Source organism: Oncorhynchus masou, chromosome 5 (assembly GCF_036934945.1).
Source record: "Oncorhynchus masou masou isolate Uvic2021 chromosome 5, UVic_Omas_1.1, whole genome shotgun sequence".
Classification (NCBI taxonomy): domain Eukaryota; kingdom Metazoa; phylum Chordata; class Actinopteri; order Salmoniformes; family Salmonidae; genus Oncorhynchus; species Oncorhynchus masou.
The window spans coordinates 35,100,221-35,114,949 of NC_088216.1; the positions used below are offsets into that span (position 1 = coordinate 35,100,221).

A 14,729-nucleotide genomic window follows, 5' to 3' on the forward strand; every position below is an offset into this window, starting at 1 on the left:
AGTTCCACTTTGAGCCAGGGGAGATTGACATGCATGTCATTAATGTTAGCCGTTCTGCCCTGTTCTGATCAAACTGCAATTTTCCCAAGTCCCTCTTTGTGCCACCTGACCACACTACTGAACAGTAGTCTAGGTGCAAGAAAACTAGGACCTGGAGGACCTGCCTTGTTGATAGGCAGATACTTCAGATACTTCAAATCAAATTACATTTATTTATATAGCCCTTTGTACATTAGCTGATATCTCAAAGTGCTGTACAGAAACCCAGCCTAAAACCCCAAACAGCAAGCAATGCAGGTGTAGAAGCACGGTGGCTAGGAAAAACTCCCTAGAAAGGCCAAAACCTAGGAAGAAACCTCGAGAGGAACCAGGCTATGTGGGGTGGCCAGTCCTCTTCTGGCTGTGCCGGGTGGAGATTATAACAGAACATGGCCAAGATGTTCAAATGTTCATAAATGACCAGCATGGTCGAATAATAATAAGGCAGAACAGTTGACACTTGGAGCAGCAGCACGGCCAGGTGGACTGGGGACAGCAAGGACTCATCATGTCAGGTAGTCCTGGGGCATGGTCCTAGGGCTCAGGTCCTCCGAGAGAGAGAAAGAGAGAATTCGAGAAAGCACACTTAAATTCACACGACACCGAATAGGACAGGAAAAGTACTCCAGATATAACAAACTGACCCTAGCCCCCCGACACATAAACTACTGCAGCATAAATACTGGAGGCTGAGACAGGAGGGGTCAGGAGAGACCCTACATTGCTACTTCAGCTAGCAATATATAATATATATACTTGTGTAGCCATGCAAGGCATATTTCACCCTCGCATAGCTTGTTGATCGAACCTTGGTAGAGAAAAGGAAAGATTGGTCAGAAGTCAGTGATATAGGGAAATTGGTTGATAATTGCATTGATAGAAGTTATATATTTTTAGCGATTTTCAAAGATTAATCTAAGGATACAAATAGTGGACGCACAGGAGCAGGTGTGAAATGCATTTCAATTAACAGGTGTGCCTTGTTAATTTGTGGAATTTATTTTCTTCTTTAATGCGTTTGAGCCAATCAGTTGTGTTGTGACAAGGTATAGGTGGTACACCGAAGATAGCCCTATTCGGTAAAATACCAAGTCCTTATTATGACAAGAACAGCTCAAATAAGCAAAGAGAAACAACAATCCATAATTACTTAAAGACATGAAGGTCAGTCAATCCAGAACATTTCAAGAACTTTGTACAGTCGCAAAAAAACCATCAAGCGCTATGATGAAACTGTCTCTCATGAGGACCGCCACAGGAATGGATGACCCAGAGTTACCTCTGCTGCAGTGGATAAGTTCATTAGAGTTAACTGCACCTCAGATTGCAGCCCAAATACATGCTTCACAGAGTTCAAGTAACAGACACATCTCAACATCAACTGTTCAGAGGAGACTGCGTGAATCATGCCTAGTCGATTTACTCCAAAGAAACCACTACTAAAGGACACAAATAAGAAATGTAATACTTGTGCACAATTTCTACTTAAAATATCAAAGGGTCCCAAAAGGCACTCAATTTGTGGAACAACCCATATATTCATTCCATGTAGTGTTTGCTTGCCACCTGCTTCTGCTTGCTCTTTAGGCTGGTTTTATGGCACTGGGCTGGGTTATGGTTTTGCCTAGGGTACAGCTGACAAATTTGACTTTTGGTAGCAGGTTTAGGAGAACTTACACAGCAGGTTAGGATAATTAGGTTCAGGTTAGGAAAAGTGTTAGCTAAAATAAAAAACTTTTGAAATCAATTTGACAAACGCTGTATCATTTCTAGACATAACCCTGGGTTATTGTCATGGTGTAAAGTACTTCAACCAATGTCAAAAAGGACTTACATACATTTCCTTGACTGATAGGCCTACTAACAGCAGTGTTGTTCAAGTGATTGGCACCAGATCCCTGAGTGGCCTCATGAGCAGTGGAGAAAGTAATTGAGAGAAAGTATGACAGCTGGGTGGTATTCATTACGCATATTCTGTTGCAAAACGTTTCTTAAGCAGAAGCGAACGGAATGGGGAGGGACCTACCTAGAATTTCTCCAATAGAAACTCTCGTTTTAACTGTTTAATTTCAAGGACAAACTGTTCTGTGTTTTTCTGTTAAGGATTTTAGCTACATGTCTGCTGGTGAGAGTAACACTGGATGGGTTACTGGTCATCCAGCCTGATCTTCAAATAGAAACGAGGCAAGCCCTTGTCCAATGAAAGGAAGAACCGGAAAGGAAATCTAACACCACAGAGAGCCGACTTGAGCAAGTACATGTTCTTGTGATAGCCTGCGCCTCCTTTCCCAGAACAGAAGTGAACTTGCTTCTGAAAAGAGGCTGGTGGTTGGTTAGATTAGCGTCATGAATGCAACATTAGTGTCACAGCAGCAACACTATCACTTCCGGTTTTTCGATTTTGCCTTCAAAATAAAAGCCTGCAGTAAAACACTCTTTCTATGATACAGTACGAAATCAATCATTTTTGCAGCTTTGCACAACGCATAATGTGGAAAGAATGTAAAAAAAACACTTTCTAAACTAAAGCGAATTACTACTTTATATAAGATACATAATATTATAAGGTGGAGCCCACTGAGAAATTGTTGGAGCTTAAGTAAATGAATGTAAAGAACATAATATTCTACAGACCCAATTGAAATACCCAGCAGGCCTTTCTACTCCACCCATTCCATTGGTCCCGATGCAATACACTGTGGGTCTATAAATTACATATTGGCTTATAGAGAGAGGAATATGCTATTCTATGTGCCAATGTAAAGGTGGGGTTCGGTAATACTCAGTAAGATCTGTAGAATCTATATATGGTGTTATTGCATGGGGCTCTGAATAATACTGTGTGTTGAACAATAGTGTGTGGCTGTAGATTTAAGTCAAAATTGTAACTCGGAGACTCAGAATCATTCACTGTCTTCTTGGTAAGCAACTCCAGTGTAGATTTGGCCTTGTGTTTTACCTTATAGTCCTGCTGAAAGGTGAATTCATCTCCCAGTGTCTGGTGGAAAGCAGACTAAACCAGGTATTCCACTAGTATTTTGCCTGTGCGGTTTATTTTTTCGGTTTATTTTTTTTATCTGGAAAAACTACCCAGTCCTTAACGATTACAAGCATACCCATAATATGATGCAGCCACCACATAGCTTGAAATATGGAGAGTGATACTCAGTAATGTGTTGCATTGGATTTGCCCCAAACATAACACTTTGTATTTAAGACAAAAAGTTAATTGCTTTGCCAAATTTTTTACAGTATTACTTTAGTACTTTCTTGAAAACAAGATGCATGTTTTGGAATACTTTCATCCTGTACAGGCTTCCTTCTTTTCACTGACATTTAGATTAGAATTGTGGAGTAACTACAATGTTGTTGATCCATCCTCAGGAGAAAACTATCATAGCCATTCAATTCTGTAACTGTTTTAAAGTCACCATTGGCCTCATGGTGAAATCCCTGAGCAGGTTCCTTCCTCTCAAGCAACTGAGTTAGGAAGGACGTCTGCATAGTTGAAGTGACTGGGTGTATTGATACACCATCCAAAGTGAAATTAATAACTTCACCATGCTATGCTGAAAGGGATATTCAATGTCTAGGTCCCCTTCTTTGTGAGACATTGGAAAACCTCCCTGGTCTTTGTGGTTGAATCTCACTGCTCGAATGAGGGACCTTACAGATAATTGTATGTGTGGGGTACATCATGTTAAACACCATTATTGCACACACAATGATTCCATGCAACTTGTATGACTTGTTAAGCACATTTGTTACTCCTGAACTTATTTATGCTTGCCATAACAAAGAGGTTGAATACTTATTGACTCAAGACATTTCAGCTTTTCATTTTTAATGAATTAGTAAAACATTTGAAAAAGATTATTCCACCTTGACATTATGGGGTATTGTGTGTAGGCCAGTGACAAACAAATCTTATTTTAATTCATGTGTTCCATATACAGTGGTTCACATTGTGGCCAATGGAATCAAAATCAAATAACTTTTTATTTGTCAAATGCACCGAATACAACAGGTGTAGACCTTACAGTGAAATGCTTACTTACAAACCCTTAACCAATAATGCAGTTACATTTTTTTTATAGAAATATAACAAATAATTAAGGAGCAACAATAAACTAACAATAGCGAGTCTATACACAGGGGGTTCCGGTACAGAGTCAATGTGCAGGGGGCACGGGTTAGTTGAGGTAATTGAGGTAATATGTACATGTAGGTAGTGGTAAAGTGACTATGCACGGATAATAAACAGAGGAGTAGCAGCGTAAAAATAGGGGATGGGATGGGGACTAAACAAATAGTCTGGGTAGCCATTTGATTAACTGTTCAAGAGTCTTATGGCTTGGGGTTAGAAGCTGTTGAGAACCCATTTTGACCTACACTTAGCGCTCCAGTACTGTTTGCTATGTGGTAGCAGAGAGAACAGTCTATGGACTAGAGTGGCTGGGGTCCTTGGCAATTTTTTGGGCTTTCCTCTGAAACTGCCTGGTATTGAGGTTCTGGATGGCAGGAAGCCTGGCCCTAGAGATGTTCTGGGCCGTGTGCACTACCCTCTGTAGTGCCTTGCGGTCGGAGGCCGTGCAGTTGCCATACCAGGCAGTGATGCAACCAGCTTTAGAGGATCTGAGGATCTGAGGACCAATGCCAAATATTTTAAGTCTCCTGAGGGGGAATGAGGTGTGGAAAGCGTTCCACAGGGATGCTGGCCCATGTTGACTCCAATGCTTGATATACAGGTGCCATGCCAAATCTTTTCAATCTCCTGAGGGGGAATACACATTGTCATGCCCTCTTCACGACTGTCTTGGTGTGTTTGGACCATGATAGTTTGTTGTTGATGTGGACACCAAGGAACTTGACGATCTCAACCTGCTCCACTACAGCTCCGTCGATGAGAATGGGGGCGTGCTCGGTGCTCGTTTTTCTGTAGTCCACAATCATCTCCTTTGTCTTCATCACATCTCTGACCTCCTCCCTATAGGCTCTCTCATCGTTGTCAGGGATCAGGTGATCACAGTGATTTGCCGATGACACAATCACTGTTGTGTCATCGGCAAACTTAATGATGTTGATGGAGTCGTGCTTGGCCATGCAGTCATGGGTGAACAGGGAGCACAGGAAGGGACTGAGCACGCACCCCTGAGGGGCCCCTGTGTTGAGGATCAATGTAGTAGATGTGTTGTTTACCTACCCTTATCACCTGGGGGCGGCCTGTCAGGAAGTCCAGGATCCAGTTGCAGAAGAAGGTCCAGGGACCTTAGCTTAGTGATAAGCTTTGAGTGTTGAAGTGCTATGTGCTATGGTGTTGAAGCTGTAGTCGATGAGTAGTATTCTCTTTTTTTCTCCCCAATTTCGTGGTATCCAATTGTTACAATTGTCATCGCTACAACTCCCGTATGGGCTTGGGAGAGATGAAGGTTCAAAGTCATGCGTCCTCCGATACACAACCCAACCAGCCGTACTGCTTTTTAACACAGCGCTCAGCCAACCCGGAAGCCAGCCGCACCAATGTGTCGGAGGAAACACCGGGCACCTGGCAACCTTGGTTAGCACGTACTGCGCCCGGCCCGCCACAGGAGTCGCTGGTGCGCGATGAGACAAGGACATCCCTACCGACCAAGCCCTCCCTAACCTGGACGACGCTAGGCCAATTGTGCGTCGCCCCACGGACCTCCCGGTCGCGGCCGGTTACGACAGAGCCTGGGCGCGAACCCAGGGACTCTGATGGCACAGCTGGTGCTGCAGTACAGTGCCCTTAACCACTGCGCCACCCGGGAGGCCGGAATGAGTACTATTCTCAGGTAGGTATTCCTTTTATCCATGTGGGAAAGGGTAGTGTGGACTGCAATAGAGATTGCATCATCTGTGAATCTGTTGGGGCGGTATACAAATTGGAGTGGTTCTAGGGTTTCTGGGATTATTGTGTTGATGTGGCCATAATCAGTCTTTCAAAGTACTTCACGGCTACAGACGTGTGGTACGGGTCGGTCGTCATTTAGGCAGGTTACCTTGGTGTTCTTGGGCACAGGGACTATGGTGGTCTGCTTGAAACATGTTGGTATTACAGACTCAGTCAGGGACAGGTTGAAAATATCAGTGAAGACACTTGCCAGTTGGTCAGCGCATGCTCGGTGTACACGTCCTGGTAATATGTGGCCCTGCGGCTTGTTTAAAGGTCTTACTCACATCGGCTATGGGGAGCGTGATCACACAGTCGTCCGGAACAGCTGATGCTCTCATGCATGCTTCAGTGTTGCTTGCCTCGAAAAGAGCATAGAAGTTATTTAGCTCGCCTGGTCGGCTCGTGTCACTGGACAGCTTGCGGCTGTGCTTTCCTTTGTAGTCCATAATAGTTTGCAAGCCCTGCCACATCCGACAAGCGTGTAGTACTATTCAATCTTAGTCCTGTATTAACCTCTCTGGGAAATGTGGGACGGCAGCGTCCCACCCTGCCAACAACCAGTGAAAGTGCAGGGTGCCAAATTCAAAGCAACAAAAATCTCATAATTAAAATTTCTCAAGCATACAAGTATTTTACACCATTTTAAAGATACAATTCTCGTTAATACAGCCATAGTGTCTGATTTGAAAAAGGCTTTACAGCGAAAGCACCACAAACGATTATGTTAGGTCACGACCAAGTCACAGAAAAACACAGCCATTTTTCCAGCCAAAGAGAGGAGTCACAAAAAGCACAAATAGAGATAAAATGAATCACTAACCTTTGATGATCTTCATCAGATGACACTCATAGGACTTCATGTTACACAATACATGTATGTTTTGTTTGAGAAAGTGCAAAAATCACATTTTACATGGCGCGTTATGTTCAGTAGTTCTAAAATATCCAATGATTTTGCAGAGAGCCACATCAATTTACAGAAATACTCATCATAAATGTTGATGAAAATGCAAGTGTTATACATGGAATTAGAGATATAGTTCTCCTTAACCTCTTGAAACTCCCCATCCCGGATCCGGGATTGTGACTAAGCCTCAGGCTCATTAGCATAACGCAACGTTAACGATTTCTGAAAATCGCAAATAAAATTAAAATAATGCGTTTGCTCTCAAGCTTAGCCTTTTCTTAACAACACTGTCATCTCAGATTTTCAAAATATGCTTTTGAACCATAGAAATTGACTAATTTGTGTAAGAGTATGCTAAGCTAGCATAGCATTTTGTGTAGCATGTAGCACGCAACATTTTCACAAAAGCCAGATAACCATATAAATAAAATCATTTACCTTTGAAGAGCTTCTGATGTTTTCAATGAGGAGATTCCCAGCCACATACCAGATGCGCAGTGTTTCCTGAAAGCGTCTGTGTGTAGGAGAAATCGTTCCGTTTTCTACATTGCGCCTGGCTACCGAAACGAACCGAAAATGCAGTCACCTACAACGTGAAACTTTTTCCGGATTAACTACATAATATCGACCGAAACATGGCAAACGTTGTTTGGAATCAATCCTCAAGGTGTTTTTTCACATATCTCTTCATTGACATGCAGTTCGTGGAAGCTTGCTTCTCTCTCTGCCCCATGGAAAAATACTGGCAGGTGACTTTTGCGCACCAATTTCGGCGCAGGACACCGGGCGGACACGTGGTAAATGTGGTCTCTTATGGTCAATCTTCCAATGATCTGCCTACAAATACGTCACAATGCTGCAGACACCTTGGGGAAACGACAGAAAGGGCAGACTCATTCCTCTTGCGTTCACAGCCATATAAGGAGATCATGAAAGACAGAGCCTCAAAAATCCTTGTCATTTCCTGGATGCCAAGTCATCTTGGTTTTGCCTGAAGCTCACGTTAAAGGGCACGCACAGAGAAGATATTTGTATTTCTGGACACGTCAGAGTGTTTTCTTTCGAACAGTAGCAATTATTTGCATAGTCGAGCATCTTTTTGTGACAAAATATCTTGTTTAAAACGGGAACGTTTTTCTTCCAAAAATGAAATAGCGCCACCATAGGTGTAAGAGGTTAATGCAACCACCATGTCAGATTTCAAAAAAACTTTATGGAAAAACCATGCAATAATCTGAGTACAGCATTCAGACAACAAAGCAGCCAAAAAGATATCTGCCATATTGTGTAGTCAACATTAGTCAGAAATAACATGATAAATATTAACTTACCTTTGATGATCTTCATCAGAATGCACTCCCAGGAATCCCAGTTCCACAAGAAATGTTTGATTTGTTCGATAAAGTTCATCATTTATGTCCAAATAGCTTATTTTGTTAGGACGTTTGGTAAAAAAAAATCCTGAATAATTTTGCACGCCCAATTTTTCAGTTTTTGATTTGTTAAAAAAGTTTGAAATATCCAATAAATGTCATTCCACTTCATGATTGTGTCCCACTTGTTGTTGATTCTTCACAAAAAATACAGTTTTATATCTTTATGTTTGAAGCCTGAAATGTGGCAAAAGGTCGCAAAGTTCAAGGGGGCCGAATACTTTCGCAAGGCACTGTACATTTTACACTTTCTTATCTCATCAATGATATTGTTTATGTAGAGAGTGAACAGTAATGGACCAAGTATAGAACCTTGTGGGACCCCTTTAACCAACTCCAATGGCTCTGACTGGATGCCGTTGACTCTAACAGCCTGACTTCTATCCTTTAGATAGTCATGAAACTAACGACAGGCATCCGATCCCAGTCCTATTAACGACAGCTTACGCAAAAGTATCGCATGGTCTACAGTGTCAAAAGCTTTAGACAAATCTACAAGGCGTCACAGTACTTTCTATTATCTAGGGCATTAGTGATATAATTTACAACACGTACAGTGGCCATAATGATACTGTGTTTAGGTCTGAAGCCAGATTGATTGCTAGAAAGAGTATTGTTAACAGTTAAAAATGTAACATGCTGGTAGAAATTAGGTAAAACGGATTTAAGTTTCCCTGCATCAAAGTCCCCAGCCACTAGGAGCGTCGCCTCTGGATGAACATTTTCCTGTTTGCTTATGGCCCTATATAGCTTGTCTTAGTGCCAGTATTGGGTTGTGGTGGGAAATAGACAGCCATGAAAAATATAGATGAAAACTCTCTTGGTAAATAGTGTGGTCAACAGCTTATCATGAGATACTCTACCTCAAGCGAGCAAAATCTTGAGACTTCCTTAATATTTGATTTTGTGCACCAGCTGTTGTTTACAAATAGACACAGATTGCCACCCCTTGACTTACCGGATGCAGCTGTTCTATCTTGCCGATGGACCCGAAAACCCCGACAGCTCTATGTTATCTATGTCGTCGTTCAGCCACGACTCTGTGAAACATAGGATATCAATGTACCATTGGTAGGATGTCCTTGATCGGAGCTCATCCATTTTGTTATCCAATGATTGTACATTGGCTAATAGGACTGATGGTAGAGAGGGTTTGCTCACTCGTCTACAAATTCTCAGAAGGCAGCCCGACCTACCTTTTTCTACATCTTTTCTTCACGCAAATGACGGGGATTTGGTCTCATACCTGAGAAAACAGTATATCCTTTGCGTCGGATTCATTAAAGAAAAAAGCTTTGTCTAGTTCGAGGTGAGTAATCGCAGTTCCGATGTCCAGAATAGATTTTCGGTCATAAGAGACGGTAGCAACAACATTATTTCCAAAATAAGTTTAAAAAATAAGTAACAAAAAACGAGAAAAAATGAACCAAGTAACACAGTTGGTTAGGAGCATGTAAAACGGCAGCCAGACCCTACAGCGCCATTCCATTATGGGTGCACTCTGTATTATTCAAAACTCCATGAAGAGACACCATATATACATTCTACAGACCACACTGAGTATTCCCTACAATACTTTTACCGTGGCACCCATAATAGTTGTTGCTCTATAAGCCAATATGTATTCCATATACAGCTATTCGCACTGTGGCCATTTATTTGACCTTGGAACATGTATTAAAACCCACATTCTATGCAAATGTCACTTAAATAGAAACAAATATGAATCATTGTTCATGTGTAAACAATTATTTTTCATAGCTCATGAATAATACAGGTAATTGACAAGTTCCTACTATTAAGTGGATGGCTTTTATTTCGAATGTTTCAAAATGATGTGACCCGGAAGTACTTTATTGTTGCTGAAGACACACTGATGTTGGTTAGCGTGTAAGGAAGACAATTTTTACGCATCTAACTAGATTGTTTAAGATCTTGGTTTTACGTCCTACGGTATTTGTTAGTTAGACGATTTGCGGACGAGTACAGTACAGGAGAGTATAGATAGCTACACAACCAACAGTTTGCCCTGCTATCAACATTACATCCACTAATTGGTAAGTCGACACATAGGCTAGCTGCTGGCTAACCACTTCTAAGGAATTAACTAGCTAGCCAGACATATATTTATACAATTATATTCATTATTCAAGGTAAGTATGTAGCTAACTGGCCGGCTGGCTCAGTTTAGAATGGATAATAAGTTGTTTTGGTTTGTAAAAGTTGGCTAGCTAGCAAGCTAACTTTAGCTAGCTAACCTTTCTTGTGTCTGTCTTGTTACAGCAAATCAAATATGCCACATAAGCGTCGTTCCCAGTCTTGGACAGAGTTGAAAAAAGCAGGCAACGAATGCTTTAAAACTGGACAATATGGGGAGGCTGCCTGTCTTTACAGCCAGGCGATCAAAGATGTGGAGAAGTCAGGTAGGCAGCTAACCATTCAGAATTATCGGCTCAATGTTCTAGATTAGAATCTAGTGTTTCCTCTGATGTGTTTAAAAAATATATATTGTGCATAAATTAAGACACGTTTTCTGAAACCAGCACAAGCTTTCCATGTTCTGATAGATTGTTACCACTGTAAATTAATTTACAGGAAAGAATTCAGAGGATCTTAGTATCCTGTATTCTAACCGTGCAGCCAGTTATCTGAAGGATGGAAATTGTGCGGAGTGTGTGAAGGACTGCACAGTGTAAGTAGCCGACATTGTAGATATGATGTTTTTTGGTAGGCCACGCAGACCTAGATCTTCTGCTCTATAGGTAGTTCTAGCCCAATATTGGACTAAAGGTGCACGGTCCAAGGACCTTAAATGTTTTGTTTAAAGGGTGAATTGGCTCCTGGAAGCCTAAACAGCCAAATACTCCTTCAAAACGTGAATCGATTCTCTACTGCGGTATGGTTCTAGAAACGTAAATCCCTCAACTCAAAATAATTTCACAAATGCAAAATACAGTACACTTTTAACCGGTTTTAACAGTTGCAGCTGACAGTATTTTTCACTGACAACACGCTTGTGGTGTCAGTCTTCCGTTTACACACAGGTGTTCAGAGACACAGATGTCTAATTATCACAGGTAGTCCACTCTGTTTTCCATCTGTTTTCTTTAAACAAGAGCTGTGACATGGAAATATGGCTGTGGGAAGCCTAACCCTATAAAAGTGTATCAATTCAACCTTTTGTTTTTTGAAAATGATTTCTCGCCAATATGAAAGATAAGGTACTTATTCTTACAAAACCGTACTGCAAGCAATGCGTGTTAATGTTAAGACCGAGCGTCGTGGCTCTTAACTAAACTCCCCCCTACAGAAGACGCCTTCGTCCAATGATTTTTATGTGTAATGGAATTGAGTCATGATCAAGGGCTACAGGTGGTTCATACTGCTGAAGTAACACTCTTAAAACATATCAACAGTATCTTTTCCCAATACATTAGTAGCTCATTACTTTGTTTCCTGTTGAATAGGTTCTGTATTTTTTTGAACCTACTACTGCAGCAACACTCGTACCTAAAACACTTTTTATATTCTAGTTCTCTTGACTTGGTTCCATTTGGCATCAAGCCTCTCCTTCGCCGGGGTGCAGCGTATGAAGCCCTTGAGAGATACAGATTAGCCTACGTAGACTACAAGACGGCCTTACAGATAGACTGTCACATACCTGCAGCCCAAGATGGTACCAACAGGTATAACATGTTGCACATATCCATTTGAACTTATTTTTGTTCACTAAAAGCCTTGAAGTCCTTTAACTTCTGAAAACGTCTCAATGTCATGCATAGGGGGCATAATCAAGATGGTGGAATTGTGTACAACTGGATAACCCCCTTTCCTTCCAGAATGACAAAGTGTCTGACAGAGGTGGATGGACACTCCTGGCGAGAGAAGCTCCCACCCATTCCCATTGTTCCAATGGCCGTCAAGGAGAACTTTTCTCAGGCAACATGCCAAACGACACAACACAATGGCACCAGAGAAAAATATACATCTGGTTTGTCTTTCATATGATTGTCTGGTTTTGCTGTCCAAATATGAATAGAAACAGAAAACTGTTAATAATCTTCTTTGCACAACCTGTAACAGATATATACACAAGTGTACAGAAATAGTAGTCCCAGAAATAAGATATCCATTTCTTCCCCCAGTCCCAGGAGAGGATGTCATTAAAAAAGCCCTATACCTGAAAGAGGAAGGCAATGCACTGGTGAAAAAAGCAGAGTACAAGAAAGCCATAGAGAAATACACTCAGAGCCTCAAACACAATCCCTCAGAAATCACAACCTACACAAATAGGTGAGGCGTATGTCTGTCTAGTGTGTAGACAAATTGCCATAGAAACCTTGTACGGGAGTTGTATTCCCATCTCTGCATTGTCATATAATTCTGTGGAATTGCCCAGCTCCTGTCAGTCTTGGAATGTGCATAATTCCTATGTTGGGACTAATTTGTACCTTTGTACTGAATAGGGCACTCTGCTACCTCTCTGTAAAGATGTACAAGGAGGCAGTGCGAGATTGTGGAGAGGCCCTGCAGCTCGACCCCGCTAATATCAAGGCGCTGTACAGACAAGCTCAAGCACACAAGGAGCTGAAAGTGAGACTTTCCGATGAACAAGAAATGCAGTGTATACATTGTATGTACCTGTTTTAGCATTTTGTTTGATTTGTGTTAATTTTGCCTTTCAGGACTACAAAGCTTGCGTGGAAGATCTAAACAGCTTGCTGAAGGTTGAGCCAAAGAACACAGCCGCACAAAATTTACTGCTGAAAGTGCAAAATAAAAAGTGAGCTTGTGATTCGGATGCCTGTGGATGTGAAGGACCCTATGCTGACCTGGTGTACATGCCTGAAGTGCCTGTGTTCACTCACAGAAGCAGTTTTTCCTATCTATTTCCTGGCCTCTAACTTAAAGTATAAGTTGTTTTTTTTTACAACCAAATCTCTATTTTTTTGATGTGGAATTGATTTGCTCTTTGGGGAAAGTGTTTCTCTAAACGAAGTGAAATCAGAAAAAAAAGGTGTCTGGACCCTTGTGTAAAATGAAATTTACATGACAATTGTTTTAAAGATTTGGCTGTAAAAAATTATCTGTTAAACCCACTCAAGTTGGAGTATTGCTGTGACTGCTAAAGAGGAAGCACAGTGAATGCATTGCATATTTAGCCTTCATGTACATCATGCAATCACTGCATGAAACTGGAAATATAGCATTCAACAATTGTTGAATAACAAGGACTATGCATCTGTACTGTATTTCCACCAGTATAATAACCGATTGTTCGATAAACATGTTTCATTTATGTTAGTCATGTCGTGATCAATAAAAGGACTGTTGTAATTAAAGGGATAATTCACCCAAATAACAAAATTACATATTGGTTTGGTATTTTATTAGGATCCCCATTAACTGTTGCAAAAGCAGCAGCTGCTCTTCCTGGGGTCCACACAAAACATGACATAATACTGCTGAAAAAATAGACAAGGACAGAACTCTACATAAAAAAAGGCACACGTAGCCTACATATCAATGAATACACACTATATAGGTAAAGCAGGGGTGAGGTGTTGCTTTATTTGTTTGGTTTTTTAAACCAGGTTTGCTGTCTATTTGTGCAATATGAGATGGAAGGAAGTTCCATGCAATAAGGGCTCTATATAATACTGTATGCTTTCTTGAATTTGTTCTGGATTTGGGGACTGAAAAGGCCTCTGGTGGCATGTCTGGTGGGGTAAGTGTGTCAGAGCTGTGTGTAAATTGACAATTTGACATGTTTCTTATAAAAATAAGTGATGCAGTCAGTCTCTCCTCAAGCTGCACGTTTTGCTCTTCATTGTAAATCAGAGGGCTGATATAAATACAAGAGAGACTAGCATGAATAGTATTTATATTTGCCCTCTGATTTACAATGAAGAGCAAAACGTGCCGCTCTGTTCTGGGCCAGCTGCAGCTGAACTAGGTCTTTCCTTGCAGCACTGGACCACACGACTGGGCAATAATCAAGATTAGACAAAACTAGAGCCTGCAGAACTTGGTTTTTGGAGTGTGGTGTCAAAAAAGCAGAGCATCTCTTTATCACAGATTGACCGCTCCCCATCTTTACAACCATTAAATCTATATGTTTTGACCATGACAGTTTACAATCTAAAGTAACACCAAGTAATTTAGTCTCCTCAACTTGTTCAACAGCCACACCATTCATTACCAGATTCAGCTGAGGTCTAGAACTAGAATGATTTGTACCAAATACAATGATCTTAGTTTTAGAGATGTTCAGGACCAGTTTATTACTGGCCACCCATTCCAAAAGAGACTGCAACTCTTCGTTAAGGGTTTCAGTGACTTCATTAGCTGTGGTTGCTGATGTATATATGGTTGAATCATTAGCATACATGGGGACACATGCTTTGTTAAATGCCAGTGGCAGGCCATTGGTAAA

At 41.2% G+C, this 14,729-nt stretch overlaps 1 protein-coding gene across 1 annotated transcript; it reads left to right on the forward strand.

Moving 5' to 3' along the window:
* Positions 1-10,146: 10,146 nt before the first annotated feature.
* LOC135539521 (mitochondrial import receptor subunit TOM34-like) lies at positions 10,147-13,663 on the forward strand. The gene is made up of 8 exons (XM_064965436.1): positions 10,147-10,350; positions 10,577-10,716; positions 10,889-10,985; positions 11,827-11,979; positions 12,133-12,284; positions 12,439-12,586; positions 12,760-12,886; positions 12,979-13,663. Exons 2-8 carry the CDS (start codon positions 10,587-10,589, stop codon positions 13,078-13,080), a joined length of 909 nt encoding a protein of 302 aa, XP_064821508.1. The 5' UTR covers positions 10,147-10,350; positions 10,577-10,586; the 3' UTR covers positions 13,081-13,663.
* The last annotated feature ends 1,066 nt before the right edge of the window (positions 13,664-14,729 follow it).

Coding starts and splice junctions, on each gene's coding strand:
- LOC135539521 (XM_064965436.1), top strand. CDS start 10,587: ATGCCACATAAGCGTCGTTCCCAGTCTTGGACAGAGTTGAAAAAAGCA. Junction 11,980..12,132: donor GCCCAAGATGGTACCAACAG/GTATAACATGTT, acceptor CTTTCCTTCCAG/AATGACAAAGTGTCTGACAG. Junction 12,285..12,438: donor CAGAGAAAAATATACATCTG/GTTTGTCTTTCA, acceptor TTCTTCCCCCAG/TCCCAGGAGAGGATGTCATT.